The following is a 27,080-nucleotide window of genomic DNA, read 5'->3' on the forward strand; positions in this document are numbered from 1 at the left end:
GCCCGGTGGGCGCGGGAGGGGCCCGGGCTGCAAGAGCGCGCGTGCGCCTCGGAGCCGGAGCCGGAGCCGCGGGAGGAGGCGGGAGCTGAGGAGGCGGCGGAGGGGGCGGGTCGCGTCGGGCGCCACGTCCGCAGCCAGAGGCCGCCGCCTCCACCGTCGCCGCCACAGTTTTCCAGCTCTACATCCTGAAAAGACGCCTCCAGAGCCGCGACTGCCCGGGGTTGTGCCGGCCGCAGCTGCCGCCCAGGCCGCCTCAGCTCTCCTCGGCGCCGGCCTGCTCCCTCCGCCCGGCTCCTGCCCTAGCGCTGGCCGCGACCCTGGCGGTGAGTGAGTCGGGATGCGAGGGCAGGGGTGCAGTCCCGGCTTCCTGCCCTCCTCCGTCGCCCTCTGCCGTCGGTGCCCCTGCCCCTCACCTCCCACTGCCCGGCCTGGCTGCCCAGCTGGGCCTCGGCGAGGCCGGAGAGGGAAAGGGGGAGGGGCGGGACGAAGTTGGGGGCGGATGGAGGTTCGCTTCTGGGGCTGCTACTCCTTATACGTCGCTGACTGCCACGCCGCGATTGGAGCTTGGGCACTCCCCTGGAAAGCCTCCGCCTGACTTCTTAGCATCTGGGGGTTCAGGGTTGCGGACGGAGGAGGGAGGTGGGGGGCGTCAGCAGCCTGGGAGGCGGATGCAGCGGAGGGGCTTGGGTACTGGTCTTCCTTGCCCTGCAACTCCTGACCTGTTGGTAAACCTCCCTCTTGGGTTCAGGCACACATGACTTGTCCCCCAGTCGACACCCCCATAGCTCTTCCTGGGTAGGAAGGCTGTATCCCCACGCCTAACCTAAAGTAAAAGTGGGAATGGAGAGGGTGCTGGCGGCGCCCAGGGGTGACAGGGAGTGCTGGAGCACCCATCCGTGCCGTCACTGCCTCCCAGTCTAAATAAAAACTGCCTGCTCTGCACACGCAGCTTCAAGACCGATCCCCCAGCTCCCACTTCCAATCAGATCGCTTGTCCTAAACCCTTCTTACATAGAAATTCTGGAACCCTTCGGGAGTGGGGGGTGTGCTGGGTGTACAACGTGGAGCGGAGGGAGGAGGTGCCAAGCTCAGCGCTAGCCACGGCGCCTCCAGGGTCATTTTCTGCCTCCTGCCACGTCACTCTCTCTGCTAAAGAAAACACACACACACACACACACACACACACACACACACACACACGCTTGCCTAGAGCCTAAAGGGATCAGTGGGGAGAGAAGGGGCCACCCGGAAGGGTTTGGAAACACCTAGAGAAAAGGGAAGGGTTCTTAATTTGATTTTTGCGTCCTTGTGAACGCTGCTAATTCCAAATGAAAAAAGTTGCTATATGTGATTATTTGCTGTATGCTATTGTTTAGCCTTTGAAACTTCTGCTGGTGTGAGTGCCCTCAAGGGTTCCCCAGAAATATCGATACCACACCAACAGGTAAACGCGCGCGCCAGTGTGTGTGTGTGTGTGTGTGCGCGCGCGCGCCCATACTTAACTTTTTAAAAAGAAAGGGAGAAGTAGTCTTTGATAAACCCATATGCATCCTGTTTTGCTTTTTCCACTTTCATTTCTTTAGTCTTTGTTAGAACAGATTACCAGAAACCAAGTTCAGTAAAAATTTGTCCATTTATAGAAAGCATCGTTAGAAATTATAACGGTTGCTACATTAGACAAATATACAGGTAGGTGTCTGTGTGTGTGCATGTGTTTGATTTTTTTTTTTTTAACTACAGGAAAATCTTTACCTTTCTTTGTTTCAGTTATTAGGTATTTACTTTTTTTCTGCTTCCGGAAGATACCTCACTGGATTATATATAAACATCTTGAGAATAGGCCCTTGTATGCTTGTTCACAAGGATGCCTCAGTGCCTAACAGAATGTTTGACACATAGTAGGAATGCAAATATCTGTTGAAATAATGTGAAGATGGTGTGCTGGTTCTCTGGTTTAATAGAGTATTGTAATTCTGCTTAATGTTTCGTTTAAGGACAACCCTTAAAAATTGCCTTTTTGGCGCTGTCAGTTATTACTCGTCTGGGTGGGCACTTACAAGTTTTACTGGCAGATGACTTTTTCTTCCTTGCTAGATTGAGAGCATTTCTTGTAGCCTATTTGCTGTTGATTTAATGGGCAGGGGCCATCTTTAAAAGCAGACTCTTCCCGATAGTTGGTTTAACTAGAAAAACATAAAACAGCTGGAGTTTTAATGTACTCTGCTTGTTGGTGTATATGTTTTAGAGCTCTGTATAAATATATTTTTGAATCTCTTTGCAGTTGTTTGGCAAAGAAGCTAAAACATGGGAGTGAGGATGTGGCAAAGTTCTTTTAGGTAGAATATGTAGAAAGATTTAGCTAATTCATTTATAGTTGTCTTTTTCTATTATAGGGACATTGGCACCTACTGTTGAATAACAGGTAGTTTTAAGTGGCTTTGCCGATAAACTTGTGCACTGTATTTTGTAGTTAAGCTTTATATAACGTGTTAGTGTTACTTAACTTCCTTTGGTGTATAGAGGGGTGGTGCTACCCAGAGGAAAATGTATGTACTGTTTTCAGAATTTTTTATTATGAATAAAAACTTTATATATGAAATATTACTGAAACCCACAAACAACATGGATTCATCTGTTTTCCTTTAAAAAGAAAACCAGTTTCCCAAGAGGTGTTTGTTTACTTATTTCTATTATTGGAATAAATTATCCTTTAGGGAATTGTGTTGTTAATCCTTGCTCAATATATTTGCCAGCTACTAAATCTATGATACTATTGTACTGGGCAAGAATTATTTCTCGCCATCTCTACAATGCTTAATGTAACTGCTGATGAATTTGTAGTCATGATATACAGTCTACAACAAAGAGGTCTTTCATATGGCACAATTTCTTAAAAACCCACTTATAACCAGTTTAGTTGGCATTGTAATAGTTTATTCACACTTCAGGACCAAAAGGTAGAACTGATTTATGTCTGTAGAATAAGTTAAATCATTTGTACTTATCTAAAGATATTGTGTGTCATTACTGCCTTCCTTAGAACAGTATGTGTTGTTTTGTTTTGTTTTGTTTTTTTTTTTTTGGTAGAGACGAAGTCTTGCTATGTTGCCCAGGCTGCTGTCAAACTCCAGGGCTCAAGCGATCCTCCTGCTTCGACCTTTGAAAGTGCTGAGATTATAGGCATGAGCCACCAGGCCCAGCCAGAAAGTATGTTTTTAATAGAAACTTGTGCATTCTGAGCTCCTAGAGAGCAGATATATTTGTTTCTTGAATATATAATTTGTTTCTTGAATGACTCACTAAATGGCAAGTGCTGGAAAAGTCTATTCCCACTGGATTGTAAACTCTGGTTTAGAGTAGTGCCTGTGTGTGCTTAATCACACTGAACTCCTAATTGCATACCAGCGTGCCTGCCACATAGTAGGGCTCAAGTATATGTAGAATTAATGATTCAGTGAGTTCAGGGCAGATAGTTTGTATAGAATTTAATAATTATAATGTATTACTTAAGAGTGACATTTAAAAATGGTCGTTTTGATTTTTTTTTTCGGAATGGAGTCTTGCTCTCTTGCCCAGGCTGGAGTGCAGTGGCGCGATCTCCACTCACTGCAACATCCACCTCCCAGGTTCAAGAGATTTTCCTGCCTCAGCCTCCCTAGTAGCTGGGATTACAGGTACCCACCACCACACCTGGCTGATTTTTCTATTTTTAGTAGGGATGCGGTTTCGCCATGTTGGCCAGGCTGGTCTCGAACTCCTGACCTCAGGTGATCTGCCTGCCTCAGCCTTTCAAAGTGCTGGGATTACAGGCCCATTGTGAAATTTTTACTGTCAGTTGATACTTGTCTCTACATATATACTCTTAAATTTTATTAGTAGATTATTTACCTTTCAAAGTTTTAGATTGGGGTCTATTTATCTTCACAGTTTCTACTATAAGAGAAACAGGTCTCCTGCAATGGTGATAATAAGCAGGATAGTAATATAAAAAGTGTTTATCTTTAGTAACGAAGTGGTAATATCCATAAAGAGGTAATATCACTAAAAGTTAGACACATATTTGTGTGTAGGACTTTGGAATGGTTTATGTGAATGAAAAGTACAGATGACACAGTTAAGGATTTTAGCAGATACCTTTATAAGGTAACTCAGTGTCTTATGATCAAATTAGGAATTCAGGAAAAAAAATGTCAAATACTTGTGACTTTTTAATTAATAAAAATTAATACTAAGTTTTATTACCCTAAGAGTTCTAGAGGAATTTTGATACTACATACTGACTATTAAGGTGTGATGTACAAGATACCCAAACATCAAAACAAAACTAATCTTTTTTTTTTTTTTTTTTTTTTTGAGATGGAGTCCTGCCGTGTCACCCAGGCTGGAGTGCAGTGGTGAGATCTTGGCTCACTGCAACCTCTGCCTCCTGGGTTCAAGCAGTTCTCCTGCCTCAGTCTCTTGAGTAGTTAGGATTACAGGCGTGTGCCACCACGCCTGGCTAATTTTTGTATTTTTAGTAGAGATGGATTTCACCATGTTGGCCAGGCTGGTCTCGAACCCCTGACCTCAGGTGATCCACCCGCCTTGGCCTCCCAAAGTGGTGGGATTACAGGTGTGAGCCACGGTGCCTGGCCCTTGTTTTTTTTGTTTTGTTTTGTTTTTGTTTTTTAGTCTCAATGAAACTTATCTTTGTGGCACTTAGGACTTTCAAGGCTTTCTAAATAGTGTATTCCTCTAGTCTAGGTTAACATGCCCGGCACGGCAGGACTCCAGAGTTGCTACTTTCTTGTTTATTGATAATCCTGTTGGTAACTACTGCTAATAAATTTTTAAATGCAACTGAATATTTCTATATAATAGTATCTAGCTTTTTACATTTCACACTCCTCTACAGAAATACTCCTAATTTAAGGCCAGAATGAACTCATGCTGGGTGTGGGAGTGGGAGTGTGGTTGGACTGGCAAGGAGAGCTGGTAAGTCTGAGAATATACCCGGAAGCAGCCCCAGGCGAGAGTGAAATCTCTTGAAAGTCTAGTTATCTTTAAAAAAACAGTGCTCAAGCACTTTTCATTTTACTTTTTACTGTGTGTGAATTTAAAAATAAAACAGTATTTTACATTACTCTAGATTAAAATGCAGGCATTATGTCTCTCCTGTGGATTCTTAAGTCCTTGTGTTTAAAAAGGTACATTTGGAAAGCATGACTCTAGCTTAGAGTTTTCTTTTTTTTAAACCCCAAATTTGGGCCATATATTGATATGTATTTCTTCTTGTGATGCTTAAAGTATATGCGGATTCTCTCCCCTCCCCTCCCCTCCCCTCCCCTCCCCTCCCCTCCCCACCCCACCTGTCTTCATCCTGTCCTGTCCTATCCTGTCGTTTGAGACAGGGTCTCGCTCTGTTGCCCAGGCTGGAGTGCAATGGCACGATTATGGCTCACTGCAGCTGCTTCAACCTCCTGGGCTTAGGTAATTCTTCCTCTTCATCCTTCCAAATATGTGGGACTATGGGCGTGCGCCACCATGCCCAGTCTATTTATTTATTTATTTATTTATTTATTTATTTATATTTTTGTAGAGATGAAGTCTCATTATGCTCATTATGTTTTCCTGGTCTTGACTTCCTTAGCTGAAGCATTCCACCTCAACCTCCCAAAGTGCTGGGATTACAATATTTTCCTTTTTCTCACAAATACTATCTCGCAGCTTACAACAAAAACATGTACCAACAAATTGGTAAAATATGTAAATAAGATATTCAAATTGCATGCCAGGGAGAAATAGCAATCCGAGTAGCAGTCTTGAGGAGGTGTGGAAGTGTGGAGGAAGATAGGACACAACTATGCAGGGGCCTACCTAGTTGAGCTGGGATTTTAGCTATAAGCTTCCTGGAAGCCAAAGAGAAGGAAGACATTACACCTTTGTGTGTTTTAAATATAAAAATGCATAAATCTTTAAGAAAAACATACTAAATATTTGGGGGAAACAAGACATTTTCTGAATAATTACCTCTGAAGAAATTTCTTATGTGGAGTTCAGTATCAGAGCTATTAAGTGTTATAGTGGGTAATGTCTTTAACAGTATTGTACAGTTAATATAGTAATAACCTGCGTAAGGCTGTTTGTCAGGATTTCCTTACCCAAGACATAACTGTGAACAAAACTCAGTGATATCATTTTCTTAAAGCATCATGTGATTCAAGTACATTGTTTTTTAGATTATTAACTTCATCTGTGGCTAAAACTTAGAATAATTAGGATTAGATGAACTATGTAATCTTAAAAATATGATTTATGAATATCACTGATTTCCAAGACTTGAAAATATGTATTTTTCTTTAATTATAAAAGCAATACATTTTTATGGTAGAAAATTTATAGACATTAGTTAACTATGCATATTTCTATATGTATTTAACTATGCATATTTCCATGTATATGTATTGAAAACTATATACAAATACTATATATAATAAATATATAAATGCTATATATACTACTTCATGCATGTGTATGTAAAATGTGAAACTTATGTATTTCTACTCCCCATGGCATCTTTATTAATACTTTGGCATACTTTCTTCCAGTCTTTTTGTATGCATTTAAAAAAAAATTGGGTATGATGACATATGCCTTTTATAGTCTCTAAATATAGCATTAGCATATTTCTGTAGTATTTGATCATAAATTATTTTAAAATCTGCATAATGTGTGTCTTTTGGAAGCTTATAAATTCCTCTCTTGCTTTCCATGAGGCTGTACTCATTTTTCATTTCCAGATGTGTTTTGTTTGTTTTTGCTGGCTTCTCTTTTGCTCACCTCTTAATTATGAGCTGGCCAATTAAGACTGTCAGTTGGCTTCTCATCACTCTTTTCCTTGATCATATCACCGACTGCTCAGAGCTTCAACTATCACTTCCAACTGCTTTTAGAACCTCAACTCTAACTCAAACTTTATGCTGAGTCTCTGGCCCCTTAAATCCAATTGCCTGCTGAACGTCTGTGGATGCCCTGAAGGTATTTCAAATACAGCTTGTTCAGAAACAAGTCCTTCATCTTCTTTCAAAACGTTTCTCTTCTGATGTTCTCTGTGTTCATCATCTCTGTCTTATACTAGAAATATGACATTAGATTCTCCCTTTCATCTCACATTAATACCCAAGTTACATTCTACTTCTTACAAAAAATTCAAGTATATGAGTGTCCACCATGCATCATTGATTAAGTCTCTGGTGATAGAGTAGTGAACAAACCAAGCATTTGTTCTCGTGGAGCTTACATTTTAATTGGGGGAGACCCAAAGTAAACAGATTAGGTGAAAATGATAAGAGTGGAGGGTGCGCATCTATTATAAGGTGGTCAGGGAACATCTTCTGATAAGGGGACATTTGCAGAAGGACTTGAGCCATGTACATATACTCGGGTAAAGACTTTGAGGAAAGGATAGACAAGGAACTCTGTGTTACTAGACTGGAATGAACAAGAGGTGGAATAGTGGAGATGGCAATTAAATATCTGGCCTCAAAGGCAAAGGTATAAGGACTCTGAATTTTATTTTAAGCAAAATAGGAAGCAGTTGGAGGATTTTAAGCAGAGTATGACATGACTGGACTGAAAGAAGAACAAAGGTGGAAGCTCAGAGACCCATTCAGAGATTTTGCAGCAGTACAAGTAAGAGATTATGATGGCTTAAAGTGGTAACAGTAGAGGTAATGAGAAGTGGTTATATTCTGGATTTATTTAGGCAACAGAATTTACTGATAATTAGATGGGAATGTAAAAGAAAAGCAGAATTCAAAGGTGACCCTGGTATTTTGGTCCAAAGCATTTATTTAGACATGAAAATTTGGCAGAGTTTAGACTGTCATTCTATCTTACTGGACTACTGAAATAGCCACTTACTGTATTAATCTCTCTGTCCTTCCATCTCTTCTTGCTTCAGTTAGCATCTTAAGGCACAGATATGACAGTATAACTCTGCTCATGGCTTCTTATTGACTACCCACAGAAGGATGAAGTCAATTCATATTATTTAGATTAAATTGCATATGTGTTATGCTCTCATAAAGCAGAACTAATTTTTTAAAATTGTGGTCTTTTTCTTAATTACAAGATAGGATATAGAAAAATAATTGTTTTTAAGGGAGACTGTATTAGAAATAAAAGGTAAGACTGTTGGTAGGGATTTATGGGGTAGGCACCAGAAAGTCAGTTTTGAAATGTATGCAGTTACAGTCATAATCACACGTATTTTTAAACTCCAGTTAAAACATGTAAGATGGTTGGGCATATGTAATTTCCCATATTTCTCTGTAGGGTATGGTACCTTCTGTTGATTGACCAGCCAAGTGATCTCCTGGATTTGTGTGTAAGTGTATGGTATTAATATATAGTACTGAGATTACCATGATGAACAAGTTGGACAAAGGTGTCTGTCCTCTTGAAATTAATAGTCTAGTAGGGAAGTAAGTGGCTTCAAAATCATCATTTCTCAGAAGGGACACATATTCTTCCAGGAATTTGTGCATGTTTTGTTTTGGAATATGTTAAATAGTATTCTTATCTTAGAGTTAAGGCTAGAATTGTCTTTAATTTTTAACTACCCTAAACAGCAAGTATTTAATGAAGTTATTTATCCTTTTCTGTACAGCTTATGGTCAAGCTGAGATTCAAACTCAGGCACTCTGACCCCAGAGCCTTAACCACCATCCTGTATAATTTGTTATGATCTTACCATGATGATAGATCAAAGAAAATATAAATGTGAATGGTAATAAATGTACCTTTGTGATTTGGGGATTTTAAAATTAAGGCATATCTGTCAAGAACCTCTTTTCCCAGTAATGCATCAGCTGAAATTCTTCCTGGTTTTTCTGTGAGAGATTACTTAGCTTTACTATTCCTTTTTAAATCTTATGTTTGGGATGATGTGCTAAATTCTCAAATCAAACCAGGATAAGATTAGGTGCCACTGATAAATGACCTGAGTCAGGATTTTCACTAGAGCAATTGAAAGATATTTATTAAACACAGCATTTGCTGCTGGACTCAGTAGGGGTGCAGAGAAGTCTCATCTTAAATAGGATTTAGGTTTTAAAGGCATAACAAGATGAATTCCATGAAGTTAAAACCACCTTTGAAAATTCCCACTTCTCACAACCTCTGCCTCTACCACCCTCATCCAAGCCACCAACATTTTTTGGCCTGAATTATTGAAGTTGTTTCCTAATGGGACTTTCTGCCTCTGCTGTTGTTCTCCTATTGCTTGTATTTCCCACAGCAGCCAAAATGATCTTTTAAAAGATCACCTTACTCTTTTGTTCAGTGCCTTTTACTAGTTTGCCATCTCACTCAGTTAAGAGCCACTCTCCATCTTCGCCTTCAAGGGCCTACATTGATCCAGACCTCACTCTTTGACTTCCTCTCCTTCTGCCCTTGATGCCACCCTGCCACACTTTACTGGCTGTTCCTTCTTGCTGATCCAGGTAAGCTCCCACATCAGGGCCTTTGCTCTTGCTATTGCTTCTTCTGCAAAGACTCTTCACCTAAATATCTTGTATCCTTACCTTCTTTGAGTGTCATCGCAGTAAAGCCTTCACAGACTATCCTATCTAAAATATCATATCCTCTCCCCATCCATCCCTGGCTAGGTGCGGTGGCTCATGCCTGTAATCCCAGCACTTTGGAAGGCTGAGGCAGGCGGATCACCTGAGATCAGGAGTTCGAGACCAGCCTGGCCAACATGTGAAACCCCATCTCCACTAAAAATACAAAAATTAGCCAGGCATGGTGATGCGCGACTGTAGTCCCAGCTACGCGGGAGGCTGAGGCAGAAGAATTGCTTGAACCTGGGAGGCAGAGTTGCAGTGAGCTGAGAGCATGCCAGTGCACTCCAGCCTGGGTAACAGCAAGACTCTGTCTCAAAAAAAAAAAAAAAAAGAAAAACTTAATTAAAAAAATCACACCCTCTCCTTATCCGTCCCTTTTTCTCCATAGTATATAAATACCGCTGACATAGAATACTCTGTGTTTATTTATTGCCTTTCCCCACTGGAGTATCCGTTTGATGATGGCAGAGATTTTTTCCATCTGTATTGATTACTGTACTCCATGCACCTAAAACATTGTCTGCCCAGGAGTAGGTGCTTAATCAGTGTTTGTTAATTAATGTATTGAACTACATTGTTAATTTTCACAATATCCCTTTTAATACCTATTGTATATGTACACATACAATAATTTGGACTCCAAGGATGTATGACTAGGAAATACTTAGTTGACTGCTGGGATCACAACCTTAGTTTTCTGGCCAAGCCAGACAGTATATTATAAAGAACACTTTTAGACCAATCTTGACTTGCTCTAATCTTGACTTACTCAAGTGAATTTAAAAGGCAGTGTTTTATGATAGTAAAGGAAATTGGGAAAATAAAATTTTAATCATGTTTTCCTTACTGCAGCACAGCTTATTTTATTTCTTAGGTTCCCTTACTACTTAAGAGTTAATCATAGTATAATATATATATTTTTTACAGTAAATTTTGAATTCTGTTACTGCCTCTGTTCATAAGAGCTCTAAGAACAGCAGAAAGTCATTAAAATTGATCTGTTACTGATTCAGATGGGTGGTGTCATTACAAGAGTGGGATGTCTTTTTTTTAAGGACTTTCTCAGATAGAACACCTTAGTATTTATTTATTTTTTCAACTTTTAGGGTCAGGAGTACATGTGCAGATTCTTTACATGGGTAAAATCCTGTGTTGTGGGGGTTGGGTGTACAGATTATTTCATCACCCAGGTAGGTAGTTTTTCGACCCTCACTCTCCTTCCTCTCGCCACCTACAAGCAGGCCCTGCTGTCTCTTGTTACCTTCTTTGTGTCCATGTGTACTCAGTGTTTAGCTCTCATTCATAAGGGAGAAAATGCAGTATTTGGTTTTCTGTTCCAGCGTTAATTCACTTAGGATCATGACCCCCAGTTCCACCTGTGTTGCTGCAAAGGACATGATCTCATTCTTTTTTATGGCTACATAGTATTCCATGATGTATATGTACCACATTTTCTTTATCCAGTCCACTGTTGATGGGCATTTAGGTTGATTCCATGTCTTTGCTATTGTGAGTAGTGCTGTGATGAACATCACACGTGTGTGGTAGAATGATTATTCCTTTGAGTTATAACCAGAAATGGGAATGCTGGGTTGAATAGTAGTTCTAAGTTCTTTTGAGAAATCTCCAAACTGCTTTCCACAGTGGCTGAACTAATTAACATTCCCACTAGCAGTGTATAAGCATTCTTTTTTCTGCAGCTTTGCCAGCATCTGTTATATTTTGACTTTTTAATAATAGCCATTCTGTCTGGGGAACACCTTTTTTAGTTATGGTATACTTTTTTCTTTAAGTCTATTGTGAAATAAGTCACAATTAAGTTAACCAGTATTCTGTAGGAGGAAACAACATTTTGGTTGGCTAACCCCTACCTTCCAGCTCTCTTTCAGTGATTAACATTCATTTGTAGTTGAAGCACCAGAGTAACAACGTAGGAAAACTTACACTGTGACTGCCACTCTTTGGTGGGTGTTTCACATAAGATTTATATTGTCAACTGGTACAATTTAAAGTATTAAATGCCACAGTTTGAAGTAGGAGAGAAACAAGACGGAGACTAGTTGTAGAGTGGGTATAAAATGTTGTTTATCTGAATAATGTTGATGAAATCACAATTTAGCATGTGACAAGAGGTAGTCTCATATGTTGAGGTTAAAATGAAATGTATATATATATATTTTTTTTAGGAGATCATGAATCAGACAGATAAAAATCAACAAGAAATCCCATCATACCTTAATGATGAACCACCAGAAGGTAAGTATACATCTGTAACACTAAGAATGGAAAAATATACTGAATTAAAGTTCTGTTTTTATTTTTTAATTTTAATTTTAATTTTTTTTTGAGACAGAGTCTTGCTCTGTCACCCAGGCTGAGTGCAATGGCATGATCTCGGCTCACTGTAACCTCCACCTCCTGGGTTCAAGCAGTTCTCCTGCCTCAGCCTCCCAAGTAGCTGGGATTACAGGTGCCCGCCACCACACCCAGCTAATTTTTTGTATTTTTAGTAGAGACGGGGGTTTCACCATGCTGATCAGGCTGGTCTTGAACTCTTGACCTCAGGTGATCCACCTGCCTCGGCCTCCCAAAGTGCTGGGATTACAGGTGTGAGCCACCACTCCCAGCCCTGATTTTTAAATTAAATGTAAAGAAATATAACCTGTTTACCTTGTCAGTAAATATGTCCCCAAAATAATTGAAGATAACATTTTTAGCCTCTAATAAGAAAGCACAGATAGTGGTGAATAGGGACACAATTTTACCATGTAAGGCATAATATTTTCCTGTCATTCTTCTTTTAAGACCATTTTAGAAGTATGAGTATCCTTTCATTTGTAAAGGGTGAGGATGGATACAGAGGAAGGATGGACTGTGTTTAGTTTTGATATCCTGCATACAAAATCAGCCTAATTCAAGAGGCATTAGAGATTTGTTGTTAAACTCCTATTATTCATTACATTGTAATTGGTAGCTCTCCTCCTCTATTAACACATGATCTTGGGGTCTGCTTCATTTGTTTTTAAGTCATAATTCTCTTTTAGTTTGAAAATTGTGATACCATGAATCATTTTAATTCTTCAAAAACCCTTGGAAACACACCTGAATGTCCTGAGTACATACAGAAAATTACTAGAGGCATGTTTTTGGTATAGACTGTTACTAAACTTAATCCAAATAGTGATGTCCTTGGAGAATTGCATGTTGATTACTAGGGCTGGAGGTTGTGACTCTAGGTATTATATATTTTTTCCTAGTTCTGTTAACCATTGTCTAAAATTTTCTTCCTATATATTTCTTATATTGGTAGGCAAAAATGAAATTGCTAGGAAAATAGGAACAAAGAGTTTACACTTAAGCCAAAAAGAATTCAAAAGAACTATCAGAGGTTGCAGTGAGCTAAGATCGTGCCACTGAACTTCAGCCTGGGCGACAGAGTGAGACTCTGTGTCAAAAAACAAAACAAAACAAAACAATACAAAACCTAGCTGATTAGGTTTAGTTTGGTGGATGAATAGCCTGGAAAATTACTAACTCATGCCTTACATTTTTACGTCTGGAACCATGGAGTTTTGAAAAGTTAGGGCTCAGTGAGAAAGTTAACAAGGACTTTGTGAGAAAGAAATCAGGAAAGGGATAAATAAAGGCCATCCAGGGGCATGATTATCAAGGAAGAGAACAAAGCAGAATGTCTTTCTATGCCAACCACTAAACAAGACGAATCTGCAAAGCAGATAATTTATATGGTGATAATTAAGAGTACACTGTAATTAAAGAGATCAGCTGCATTAATTATTTATCTGATTTGATTAAGAAAAATTATTTGTCTTCTTTAAATGCATGTGTACCAAATTTGGCATGGCAAGACAGTTTTACTAATGAGATATTTGGCATGAGGCAGTTATCTGTTGTAGCCTCAAATCAGGATTTTGCCTTTTTTCCTAGGACTAGTAACCTTGATTACAGAAGAATTATCAATTATGTAATCCTTTCCATAATAATTTTATAACTAATATATGCAAATGCTCATCTATATCTTAAGTCCTTTACTTCAGTCATCAAAAAATTTGTATTAACTATACTTATTAGTTTTAATAAAATATTTGGTTTTTAAAATTCATAGCTATTGCTGTGTTTTTGTATTTATGCACTATTTTGTAAAGATATTTTGACTAGTCAGTGAGATTTTCCCACTTGTGATACAATGTAAAATCTTCAAACAATGAAAAGAAAAACTGTCTCAAGGTAAATTTGTGCCTTGTGCATTGGAAAGCTCAGTTTTCAGAATTTTTTATTTTCTCCATCAAATATTATCAGTTTCCCCATGATACCTTCTCTGAGAACCTCATTCTGCTAGATTCTAGTAGCTTTGGTGCTCTTAGTTGGACTTATGTACCCAGTAATTTCCTTCTTTTTTAGAGGTAAAGCTTGAATTGTGTAAGTACCAAATATTTTTCCATGAAGTTTAGAAAAACACCAATGCTTATGTGTTGTTGCTGCTTAAATTATTAGGTTACTAACGAGAAAAGACCTGTGTTCATTTTAAACTGGTGCAAATTTTTATGAAATCTTTCTGCTAGTCATTTTATTCCTAAGTTTGAGTTTACATGCTAATATATGTGGCTCTATTAAAAAAAAAACAAAGAAAATAAACTAATGACTTAGATACAGCTTAATTTTTCATATTGCTATTACCTTTTATGGGAGATACCTCTAGTTTTCAAAAACTAGATACTTAAAGCACACACTGTCTTTCATAAGAATTATGGTGGCAGTAATTTTAAGTGTTAGCCATAGCTGTAGTTTCTCTGTCCTACTTATGTCTGAATAAAAATCATTTTTTAGGTAGATAACATGATTTTAAATGATGAATAGTTTTTTATTCTTATATAGTGTTAGCTCTTTCAATATGTCAGTAAGGGAGACATAGAGCAGACACCCAAATATATTTACTTAATAGGGGTTCTTAAACTTTTTGGTTTCAGGATGTCTTTCAGTCTCAAAAATTAAGGCCCCAAAGAGCTATGTCTTTGTCAGTATTTACCATATTAGCAATAAAAACTGAGAAATTTGAATATTTTATTCATTAAAAGAACCCATATTAACATAATTAAAATGTTTTTGTGAATAGTAATTCTTTCAAAACAAAAAAAAATTGTGGAAATGGTGAGCAAGGTGATACTGGTTTATACATTTTAGCAAATCTCTTTAATGTTAGGATTAATGCAAGACAGCTACATTCTTGCAGCTGCTTCTGCATTCAGTCTGTTGTATTATACATCATTCTGCTTCTGGAAAACTGCTGTAGACTCATGATAGAAAGAAAGTGAAAAGACAAATGGTATTTTAATAATATTATGAAAATAGTTTTTACCTTGTAGATCCCCTGAAATGGTCTTCGGCATCTGCAGTGGTCCCAGACCATACCTTGAAAACTACTGCTTTTTACAAAGAAGATTGTTTCGGTAATGATTGATGAAATTCTATCAAGGAAATGAAGGCCAAATATAGTTTATCTTTTTATTTTTTCATCTTCCTTTTAGGATATAAAATAAAGGTTATTTGTTAACAAAACCGTAAATCAAGGAAACATTTAAAATAGGATTCTGTTTTACAAAAGTTGTCTAGTTTCTAAAGCATTTCTTCTCATAGATACTAAGACTTAGCATTAGACCAAGATATTGTAAAAACATGTACAACTATGCCCTGAAGGAAGAGCTCTTCAGTATCTTTAAATTGGTGTGGTTGGCCTTATCAAATCAACCTCCTCATTGTGAGGAAGTCTTAGGTTACTTAATGATGTGTACTGCTCTTTTAAAGACTTATATTTGATTGTCTCATGATATTTTCTCTCATTAGGTTCAATGAAAGATCACCCACAGCAGCAACCAGGCATGTTGTCCCGTGTGACTGGGGGTATCTTCAGTGTTACAAAGGGAGCTGTTGGTGCTACCATTGGTGGTGTGGCTTGGATTGGTGGAAAGAGTCTGGAAGTGACCAAGACAGCTGTTACAACTGTGCCTTCCGTGGGAATAGGGCTGGTGAAAGGGGGTGTATCTGCTGTGGCTGGAGGTGTTACAGCTGTTGGGTCTGCTGTTGTAAACAAAGTGCCCTTAACAGGAAAGAAGAAAGACAAATCTGACTAAAATATGGAGATACACTTGTGCTCCACAGCACTATAATGCCAGTGGCATTGAATTGCTAAATTATGGACTACAACCAAGTCAACTGTTTTGGACGTTTATCTTCTAAACTGCTGTGTTGAAAGTATTGATGACTGGCTTTCATCTAAAAAGAAGAGACCAATACAAGCACAGTGTATGAAGGTTTCTCATACTTAAGTTCCAGCTTTTTATCTGGTAAAATGTTACACTTACTCAGTTGTAACTGAAGATATGGTATGTTTGAATATTTACTATAAGTCTTTCAGTTTGACTAAAAATGTGAAAGTTGAATTTAGTAGATGATCTTCACAGTTCCATATGTATAATGTGCCAGGTAACTCACCTGCCCCTTAAGGGAACCTTGAATTACATAAGCCGTACCTTTGATGTGCCTAATAGTTTCAGATGTCTTAGTTTTTTATAACCACAGTTGATTAGGCCAAGTGGCATTCATTTCTTATTTAAGCTGGCAAAATTAGCAGGAATTAGAGAAGTTTAAAAAGAAAAGATAAATGGTTTTATGATAATGTTAACCATCTTTTGTTAGTAAACATGCGTTTTATTATTTTAATCATTGATGCCTTACAAAAGAAAACATCTTTTCTAATACCCTGAATATGTGCTGTTCTTAGAGTCATCTATGGATTCTTTTAAAGGTTGTTTGTGAAATTAGTTTTCCCTCTTTAGAATCTCAGGAGTAGTGTGGTAAAGGCATTTCCTGCTGTCAGTGGATAAGACAGGGCTTGTTAACTGTTCTGGCAGTAGTTAAAATTAAATTGTACACTTCTCAGCCTGGGTTCATGCTTCATCATTAATACACCTCACAGTGCCTAAGGAACATTTACTTACTGGTCAGAAGGTATTTTGGAAGAGTTATTAAGGAGGAACAAATAATTTAAGTTCTTAAAAATTACCTAAAACACCCAAAATATAAAAAGAAGCCTTCACACCTATTCTGTGTTTAGGATGTCTTAAATTATTAGCAGTACTCCTTTTTTAAAAACACTGTAAAAGTAACCATAAATATGTGAGGACTTACTATTCTAAATGGAATGAAATGAGCTCCATAGATTAGTTTTGAATATAAAATATACAAAAGTGCTTCAGTGGTTTATGTAGGCTTTAAAAACACGTTATCTTACAGTCCTTTAAAGCAGCTGTAGAGTTTGTATCATTTTTCAAGCCAATTTTAGTCAGGGATTTGAAGTGTTTGATTATGGATGATAAATGTGTTGTATCTTATTAATATGTCTCATGTCTCATTCTTTCTCAGTATGATTTAGCTGGAATTCATTTTCTTTTTGTTTCATGTTTAATTTCATAAACATTTAACAATTGGCATATATACTTGGCATTCCTGTCAACCAAGGATTATAATCCAAGCCTGGGAAAATCTTAAATTTCTTTATACTTAAATCTGAAAATTTGTCTCCATTCTGCCAACTTTTTTTTTTTTTTTTCCATAAATGGAGGGGAGGAAAGGGGGGTGATACCTTGCAGTAAGTCAGTCAAGATAGCGTGCCTGAAAATTTGAAACAGACCATTCTAACACCCAAGGCTTGTTTATAAAATACTTAAGAGAATTACATTAATGTGGAATCAACAAATGGATAAGAATATAACATAATTTTTAAAAGCTTTCATAAATACCAGCAGCAATTGTAAGCAAATCTACAAAGGTTCTTGAACCTTTCTATTATATACAAAACTGAAGTCATTAAGGAGTTCAACTAATCAGGAATTAAATGGTCATTTATTTCATGCAGTATGATTTAAGGTATTTGTTGGGATTCTGGTCAAATGTCATAATCAGCAAACGGGATTAAAAAAACCTAAAATCAACAGGTGAGCACTAAATAATTATCTAAATAATGGTATTGGAGAACTTGTTTCCTGCTATTTGGAAGAAATTATTGCTTCATTGCTAGTTTGTATTTCTAACTTCTACAGTTGTAGACTCCACTGTGCTTTGTATCTGAATTTCTCAGTATAGACATTTTGTTTAGTGTATGCTTGCATATTTATTTTCAACTTTGCCTGTCTTTAAAATTGCTTGAGGAAAAATGGTTGTAATTAATTTCTGCTACAGAAAAGCCACCCGGTACGTTTTGTCTCATCAAGATTGTTTTAAATTCTAAACTATAACTTTGTTCAGAGGGGCTTTTGCAATGATAGCAGAAAACTGTACAAATGTACAGTTAGTTATAGAGGTTCTTGTTGAAATGAACTTACCATTTGATGATATGTATGTACAGCTGTATACTTCAGTCTCTTTTAGTTTACTTAGAAAGACTAGCAATTTGACCTGTTAAACAGGACTAGTTCACATCAAGAAATTCAGGTTAGTGTATACACCTGGAGGCATCTGTTATTCAGCTTATCCTTTGAGTGGGTATTTGGCACAATGAGGATTAACTTATGTGACCCACTTGAATGGCTGATCTAATATGTTGACATTATGCATTCTGTACTTAGTGAAATGTCAGACGAAAATAACTGATGAATAATTTTTTTGTATTAAAGGGATGGGAAAAGAACACATGAATTTGTTAATAAAGCACTATGATCTGCAAAAGATGGAATGTTTCATAAAGATCTAAAGAAATAAAGGAAACTTTAAAACAGGGTGATCTTACCATTTTTAGTTACGTTGCAGTTCAGAAAGTGCTGTAGCTAATTTAAAATTTTTTTGATAGTAATGTACAAACATGTATTTTGATGCTGACACAACCATGAAATACACATATATTTTAAGCAACTCTAATAAAGATTAAGAGTATAGATTTCTAGGTTTTACCCCAACTTGCCAAATCCCTGCAAGGTGGGGCCAAGGACTGCATTTTAACAACCTCTCTGGGTAATTCTTGTGTACAACAAAGTTTGAAAACTGATGGAGGGATTATAAAGCAGGGAACACTTCTCTCTGTTCTAAGTAGCTGTGGAACCAACTTAGACATCTCACTGGAAAGAAATGACTAAAAGGGGTGGGGAGGAGTGTAGAAAATTGATACTTACTAGGCATCTGCATACCTGCCAGGTAGTGTCCATACTTCTCATTTAATCAGCATGAGGGCCTTATGAAGGAAGTATCGTTATTCTCTTACAAATACAGAACAGGCTAACTTTCAATGTTAGTTGAATTTTCCATATCACTTTCGAATTAATGTAGGTCACAACTTCTCCAGCTTATGTCCAGGAACAGAAATGGGGCTACTCAGTAACTAGACCGTTATTCTAGTGTTGACATTCACTGCGGCCTGTATGCTTGATTGACCAGGCTGTCTGACTCGCAGCTTACCGGAAGTCTTTCAGGTGATCATATTTACTTCGGTGACTACATTTTGCTACAGCAATGAATTTAGTGTGATTTTACACAAATTGAAGAAAATCTAATTTTGTTAAAGAGCTTTTTTTCACAGAGGAAGCCGAATTTGACTCTAGTGTTTAATGGAAGGATATATCCCCCTGCTATGTTACTGATTTTGAATTTTTAAAATTGTTTCATAGGAAGATCTGAGTTAGAACATACGAATGGAAAAAAAAAGGCAACGCAGAACAATTTCAGAGGTTCAAAAGCCAAAAGCAATGGAATGGGCCCTAAGGGAAAATAAAGTCAGTATACTGCATAATTAAGAATGTAATCAAGTTAGAGTAAGCTACAAATGTATTTCTATAACTGTAACTACCTCTGGTTCTCCGTGCCTAGATCTGAGCACTTAAATTTTGCTGCTGTATTAACTAGTCTCCTTTTAAATTAATAGCCACAACGTACATGTAGCCACTCAAACTTTCTAATATGCCCTTTTATTGTATGTTTGCTTTCACACTCGATGTCACCCAGGCTGCAGTGCACTGGTACGAACATAGCTCACTGCAGCCTTGATCTTCTGGGCCCAAGCCATCCTCCCGCCTCATCCTACCAAGTAGCTAGGACTAGAGGTGTGCGCCACCACACCAGGCTGATTTAAAACATTTTTAAAAATTTTTGTAGAGACAGGATCTCACTGTGTTGCCCAGGGTGGTCTCAAACTCCTGGTCTCAAGTGATTCTCCTGCTTGGCTTCCCAAAGTGTTGGGATTAGAGGTGTGAGCCACAGTGCCTGGCCCAGAATCACTATATAGTGTGAACCAATTATTTCCTTTTTGCCAAACCCATTCATCACTTCTCTATATCTTAGTTGACCCCTCAGTGGCTTCATTATTATTGACCATGTCCTTGTTTCTTCCTGTGACCAACTTCTTGCTTTGACCAGTCTTTTTCCAGGCTTGGCCAACTACCCTACTCCAAATCTGCACTTTTTTTTTTTCTCCCCAGGCAGTCTAATCTAGAGCCATGGCTTTAAATATCATAGATAGGCAGATGATCCCCAAATATGTATTTTCAGTTCTGAATGAAACTCAACTCCAGACTTAGCCATTTGCCTGTTTGACATTCCTCCTAGGATGTCTAGTAGGCATCTCAAAATTGACATCTAACTACCAAGGTAACCATATCACATATAATGTCTTCCCAGCTGAGACACTTAAGAGTGAAAGAGCAAGAGTGCCACTGACTCTTTATGTCAGGACAAGAAGCATAAACTAAAAACTCCCCAAGGGTTTCCCATCACACTTCAAATGAGATTCTGCTCCTTACATGGACCTGTGCCGCCTCTCTCCTCCCAACCACTCGACCCTCTAACTGTACTAGCTGCTATTCTTCTTGAACAAACATTACTGCATGACCTTGGGTAAGTGACTTACCCTGAGTCTCCTCATCCGTAGAACAGTGAACAATGGTACTTTTAGAATCGTAAAGCACTTACATACAGAGCTCCCTCTAGGAGGCGAACAGATTTGGATAGTAAGGGTTACTTGCATTTGCTGAAGGAGTGAAGAGTGAGGATACTGCCTGCATTTTTCATAATTTTTTCATTATACTTAAGCCATGTACAAATAGTGCACAGATGTCAGTCAGTTGTTTGGCTGTGCATTTGTTACAAAGTTCAGACTTCACAGCTGAAAGTGAGTCAGTTCTTTATCTGGGTGTGTTTATCTTGGAACAAGGTTCAGAAATGGAAACTTGAACCACCACCCCTAAAATTAGTACTAACCATCACCCACTTTCTCTTACAGGCAGACCTGGATTTTCAGAATGTTTTCTAAAAAGCTCCATTTATTTCAAATGTATATAAATTAGAAAATTTTGAATTAGAACATTTTACGGAGAGGTTTTCATACATGTCCCCGAATTTGTTGTTAGTACTTACTCCTTTTGGCCTGTCAGGTAGGGGTGACTTCTCTTATGTCAATTCATAAGTAATCTTTCCAGTTCACAAGGTTTGAACAGAAGTCGGAGCCCAGTTAATAAACCTGGACTCTGCCATTTGGCAGCTGAGTGGCTTCTCTCAGCTTCAGTTTCCTCATGTGTAAAATGAGGAAAGTAATGAATGTGCATGGTGTTTTATAAGAGTTACCATAATGGTCAATTCTAAACAAACTGACCAGACAAGTAGGCTCCAACTCTTCTTTTTGGATGAGTAATACTTGGTTCTCAAAGACAGTCATTTATTCTAAACACAAGATGAACTTATCTCCAAAAAAAAAAAAAAAAAAAAAAAAAGGTATAGAAGTTTGCTGATAGTTCACGTAACACTAAGCTACAGAATTCGGACCACAGTAGAGTGATGTTTCATGGCTAGTAGTGAGAAAGACTGGATTTGCATCCTAAGATGAAATGTGCTGTATGAATAAAAATGTATCCACACCTTGAATTAAGCACTTGTCCATTTCTTAGAAGTGATTCACTTATAAAGTGTCACACTGATATGCCATTTAATAGTACATGAGTTTTTGAAATAATGGTTTAAGATAAAAGTTACCAACTTTCTTTCTTAAAACATACAATTTATATTTTATAATATGGCAAATGAGTCAGAATTTATCTATTGAGAGATAACTCAAATACAACCCAGAAGCTAAGCAGGTTCTTAAATTACTGGTGCCTACAAACTGCCTGAATTTTTGTCTTTGCTAGTTAGTTTCACCCTGCACTGCTAGAAAGAAGCAACATCAGTCAGTATGTCATTCTTCAACATTTAATGGTGCCACAGGGTTAAATAATGGCCTTACTTTTTTGGCCTGAATTTTGCCAAAATTAGCTTCAAACTCTTTTTTTGATCCATTTAGATTTGCTAGATGTCCATCCTTTATTCTATAGCCTAAGGAATTCAGTTTCCTTATCCTGTACTGTACTATCTGTGGTGTTAATTCAAGAACCATTGGCGTCTCTCTTATTTGAGCTATGGAAATTCCTTCTCTCAATAATCCTTGCATTCTCTCTTCTAAAACTGGAACAGAATAATATAAAAGGGCAGGACATTTCAAAACTAATTGCTTCAGGTCATGATCTGTGCATTTAAAAACATTTTTAGAGAAGGAAATACTATTCTGTATACTTCTTGGGCAAAGTTGAAAAAGAAATCCTTTGAGTTTGGACAGAAGCTGGAGAATTTCAAAGCTTGTGAAACCTTGCTCCTGGAGAAATTCTAGTGTTTCCTTTATAGCTGCGGGAGAATTTAACAAAATAAATGGGTTTTGGCTTAACAATTTTAGTAGCCAAACTTTCATGTTGGCCTCAGAGCCACCTACATCTAGATAACTCTCTTGGAGAATTCTTACCATTTGCTTATTCTTCTCAATAGGATTATGAAAAACAGTAGATGCAGTAGTCAAAAGTCTGCTAATGACCACATTTTTTAGTTCCAACTCTTGAAAGAACTGAACATTCAGCTTCTGGTTTTCTTGGTCTTTAATAGTAAAGAAAGATTCTGGAAACTGCTCTATTAACTTGATTAACTCTTCCTCATTTTTGCAGACCAACTGCCAGAGTTTTCTCTGGGTGTTAACAGCGGTTGGACTACAGACAATTGCTTCCGGGCAGCGTTCCAAAATACTGGCTACAGCAGTCTCATCGGCACCCAGTTCTTGTAAAATATTCGCAATTTCTTCAACATAGGTTTTATCCTCTAAAAGTACCCATCCTTTTAATCTGCGAATTTTCCTGATGTCAACTGAAAATTTATAGAGCTTTTCCACTGTTCTTGTATTTTCTTTGCTCGACTGTCTATCAGTTGTATAGATGAAGCATGCTAAGAAAGGTCTGTATTTTGGAGGTGATTGCATCTTTTTGAAAGAACACAGCCTGCAGGACTGGGATCTCAGCAGCAGCTTCCACAACATGGCTGCAATCCACTAGTTACTTTCCACCGTCCTGGGACTTAAATGGACTCATTCTATCTGTAAAAAGAATAAAGGTTTTTAGTATAAGGGTGTTGACTTTCAGAACACATACACTTACAAATTTGAGCTGTTTACAACATCTGGAAATAAAGTGGATTTAAATTAGACAAGAAAACTACTCATGTGGACTTTTTTTAAATCCTCCTAAATAAGGATTGCTTGAACCCAGGAGCTGGAGGTTGCAGTGAGCCGAGATTGTGCCATTGCACTCCAAACTGGGCAACGAGAGTGAAACTCCTCAAAAAAAAGAAAACAAAAATCCTCCTAAATAATTGAATTGTAATACACTTCTCCACAACTTCGACATCTTATACTTTGTAAATACACTGTTGAGTTACTTCCATTTTACAGAAGAGCAGCAAGACGAAAGAGTTCAAAGGTTCACAGATCTCAAATGTTATTTTCATACAAATTTCCTTTTCCACAACTGTTTTTCTTTTAGGAGGGCTGTATTATGCACACACACACAAACATGGTTTATTAAAAAATGTTTTACATTATTAAGTTGATGTTTAGTGGAAGCAGATATTTAAAGAGGGAAGAGGGGAAGGGTCATCTCTAATTTTATACATTAAATATTTTGCTGAATAACTATCACCCAAAATGGGCCAATTATTTTATTTTAAATATGGATTTTTTTTTTTTTAGAATTATGTGAACAAAACTCCCTTTTATACATCCAGAATTAGAATAAGTTGTAATTCCAGCACTTTGGGAGGCTAAGGTGGGCGGATCACCTGAGGTCAGGAGTTTGAGACCAGCTTGGCCAACATGGTGAAACCCCATCTCTACTAAAAATACAAAAATTAGCAGGGTGTGGTGGCACGCACCAGTAATCCCTAGCTGGGTAAAATGAAAAAATGCCACGTGGCTGTTCCTGTGGTGCCGTGGAAAACCAGGTCAGCTGTGGAAAAGTGACTCTACTTTCAGAACAGTGTAATAAGCTATCCACTTGACATCTTTAGGTATCTTGAGATGGCTATACTGTGTCTGATACATTAACAGTCTTTGCCTCTGTAGGGGCAGCAAAATACCTCCATCTTCTTAGGGTCATGACAGGACCTGAGAATTAGACATAAGATACATTAACAGGAGAAAAACATAAACTTTTATTTTTTTAAACTTTGATTATTTATTTTGAGACAGTTTGTAGCCCAGCTGGAATGCAGTGGCGCGATCTCGGCTCACTGCAACCTCCGCCTCCTGGGTTCAAGTGATTTTCCTGCCTTAGCCTCCCAAGTAGCTGGGACTACAAGTGCGCGCCATCACGCCCAGCTAATTTTTGTATTTTTAGTAGAGATGGAGTTTCACCATGTTGGCCAGGATTGTCTCGATCTCTTGACCTCATGATCTGCCTGTCTCGGCCTCCCAAAGTGCTGGGATTATAGGCGTGGGCCCCTGCCCCTGGCCATAAACTTTATTTAATACAAATTTACGTGGCATGGGAGCCCTCATAAGGAATCAGAGACCCAAAGAAGAAGTTAGAGTCAGTTATTTATGTACTGAGTTGCACAAAAAATAGAAAGCTGTGAAGAAGCAACTGAATTACATGGGGAGGTCTAAAAGATAAGTTATTTTAATAAGGACAGTGCGGAAATGTTTTGGTATCAATTTCTCATCCTTGAGGTTAAGGATGTTACTCCTTTTGGTGTAGGGAGGGTGTCTCTCACATGGGAATTTTATCTGTTTTTAAGAAACAGGTCAGATCTTACACATGATATTTTTCAGGTGCCTTTAATTAAAAATGGTCAGTATGTTAAGAGTGGCATAACGAGCATAATGAACTCCTTCATCGCTATTTCTTTTGTCTCTGGTAATGAAAATACATCTGGTTTGTTTTAGTACCTGAGAGAGTTGTAAGTGTCTCAGCCTTGCCACAAAAGTGTATAGTGCGGGTCAATTTAGCCTGTTGGCAGCCTTCCCTCACTCTTTATAGGTCTGAAAAGAAAAGCAGAAAGCAGCCATTTCCAATCCCTGACTCTAATTTAAACGCCCTTGCCATATATGCTGGGGACTCTTCACTTTCAGCCCTGTCTTAACTAATCCAAATAAATGATTATTCTGTTAGGAAAATTAGGTAATACCCTTTCCATTTTGGTTTCCCATTTTGGTTTAGCTCACTGTGAGCGCCTATGGAGACTAAAATAATTGAAGGCATAGCTTGTTTTACTCTTAGTGGTTCAACCAGAATTTTCTTCAGATAATAGTCCTAATACTGTTAGCCAAGATGAAAATATTATTTTAAAAACTTTGTAAGAAGGCCATCAACTTTGACAGGGAGGAGGAGGCACAGCATGATGAAGCACAGGCAGATCGGGGCTGGGATCCCACTCCCCACTCCCTGTTCTGTGACCCCACAAGCTCAGGCTGCACCTCTGTACCACGGGGGAGGAGCATGGGCTGCTGCCAACCACCCACACCCAATCCTGGCTCTAGCTTAAGGGGCAGCCTTGTGTAAGCTAGCCTCAGATAAAACAAGACAGCAGTAATTAGAACAGCGCCTCACACTAACTATTCAATGAGTATTACTAGCAGCAATCTGTGAAATGGAGAGAACACAATCTGAGCCTTATAGGAAAACTGTAAGGGTTAAAATGTATGTCAAGTACTTTGCACAATGCCTGGTACAGAATAAAATTTCTGGAGCTAAAAGTCTTGTAGTAGTATGACTTTAAATTGTATTTTAGATTATTTACAAAGAGAACTGAAAACCAAAAAATGTATTTATTTATTTTAGAGACAGGGTCTCACTCTGTCACCCAGGCTGGACGGAGTACAGTGGTGAGATCTCGGCTCACTGCACAACCTCTGCTTCCCGGGCTCAGGTGATTCTCCAGCCTCAGCCTCCTGAGTAGCTGGGACTACAGCCATGAGCCACCATGCCTGGCTAATTTTTGTACTTTTTGTAGAGACAGGGTTTTGCCATGTTGCCCAGGCTGGTCTGGAACTCCTGAGCTCAAGCGGTCCACCCACCTCAGCCTCCCAAAATGTTGGCATTACAGGTGTGAGCCACCGCGCCCGGCCTAAAGAATGGATTTTAAATGCTTCTGTTTCCCGAAATAACTGCTTATAAAAGCAATGCACATTCAATGCGGAAAAGTTGCCAACTTCTGAAAAGTATAAGGAAATGGAAAAAGTCACAATCCCCACGACCCGAAGACAACTGTACATATTTTGGCATACATGATGATGTGTGACCTGAACACATCACAGTTCAGCCTGGAGGAAGCAGGAAATGCAGACAGCTGCTGTTCCCTTAGCCTCACTGTGCAGGAGCCTCTGTCAATGGGTGCATCTTGCCATGGTCAATGTCGTTCTAATGTTTAAAGATCTGTTATTCTGTATAATGTAACCCCCAACCAAGCCAACTGCAGATCTAGTGCTTAGCCAGAGAACAGGATCTGTTCCAACCCCGAGGAACTCCTGGCTGTGCTGGACTTGCTGAAAGATAGTGTATTACTGGTCTCCTGTGTGGTACCTTCCCTACACATGGGACTTAGGTTCTGAATTCAGCCTATAAAGTGAAAATTACAAAGACTCAGAATTTTTCTTGAAAATCTCTTATGCAGACACCACACAGATGAAATAGTTGGCTATGAACTATGATGTGTTCAGGTGAGTCATCTTTACCAGTTAATGTGTCTTGCTTCGTCTCTGATGAGCAAACACAGCTGACTATGAAAGTGAAAAGTATGAATGTTGTGACTCCTATGTAATGAACACATAATACATATGTATCTAATTTATTTTTCTGCTTCTATTTGATTCATAGTAAGTATCTAACCGTGTTATCAAAAGTGCTCTGTAAACATTTAAGATGAGTGCTTGGTATATGGGATGGATATACTATTATTTTGTAATTCATTCCTTATATTGAGCATTTAGGCTATTTGTAATTTTTGCTATATGCTGAATAAATGTCCACATTTCATATGCTTTTCCTTTAGGATGAATTCCTAGAAGTAGATTTCCTGACTGAAGAGGAGATATGTGAACACTGGGAAAGCAAAGTTGCTAAATGTCCTGTC

At 38.3% G+C, this 27,080-nt stretch overlaps 3 protein-coding genes across 7 annotated transcripts in view; 1 reads left to right on the forward strand and 2 right to left on the reverse strand.

The window, feature by feature from the left end:
- Positions 1 to 23,170, forward strand: TMEM263 (transmembrane protein 263). Of its 4 annotated transcripts, XR_005239870.2 has the most exons (4): positions 1 to 323; positions 11,795 to 11,864; positions 15,468 to 16,006; positions 22,628 to 23,170. XR_005239870.2 is itself a non-coding variant. In XM_008004548.3 (3 exons), the coding sequence occupies exons 2-3, from the start codon at positions 11,801 to 11,803 to the stop codon at positions 15,752 to 15,754; spliced, it is 351 nt and encodes a 116-aa protein (XP_008002739.2). In that variant the 5' UTR covers positions 1 to 323; positions 11,795 to 11,800; the 3' UTR covers positions 15,755 to 18,397. The 4 variants fall into 4 exon arrangements, 3 of the variants coding, with proteins under 3 accessions (XP_008002739.2, XP_072877168.1, XP_037852513.1); XM_008004548.3 differs by lacking the exon at positions 22,628 to 23,170 and having other exon boundaries at positions 15,468 to 18,397; XM_073021067.1 differs by lacking the exons at positions 1 to 323; positions 22,628 to 23,170 and adding an exon at positions 1,236 to 1,444 and having other exon boundaries at positions 15,468 to 18,397.
- Positions 21,833 to 22,992, reverse strand: MTERF2 (mitochondrial transcription termination factor 2). The gene has a single exon (XM_073021065.1). The coding sequence runs from the start codon at positions 22,990 to 22,992 to the stop codon at positions 21,835 to 21,837; it is 1,158 nt and encodes a 385-aa protein (XP_072877166.1). The 3' UTR covers positions 21,833 to 21,834.
- LOC103239040 (uncharacterized) overlaps positions 23,024 to 27,080 on the reverse strand; it is an 8,824-nt gene continuing 4,767 nt past the window's right edge. Inside the window, exons 3-4 of one of the 2 annotated variants that reach the window (XR_012094588.1) lie at positions 24,898 to 24,990; positions 23,024 to 23,049 (exon numbers count right to left, since the gene is read on the reverse strand). The gene's annotated coding sequence lies outside the window, so the exon portion shown is untranslated. Of the gene's footprint in view, positions 23,050 to 24,897; positions 24,991 to 26,026; positions 26,163 to 27,080 lie in introns of those variants that run through there. The other variant, XM_073021066.1, reaches the window with a different exon arrangement.

This window comes from Chlorocebus sabaeus, chromosome 11, assembly GCF_047675955.1.
Source record: "Chlorocebus sabaeus isolate Y175 chromosome 11, mChlSab1.0.hap1, whole genome shotgun sequence".
NCBI lineage: Eukaryota > Metazoa > Chordata > Mammalia > Primates > Cercopithecidae > Chlorocebus > Chlorocebus sabaeus.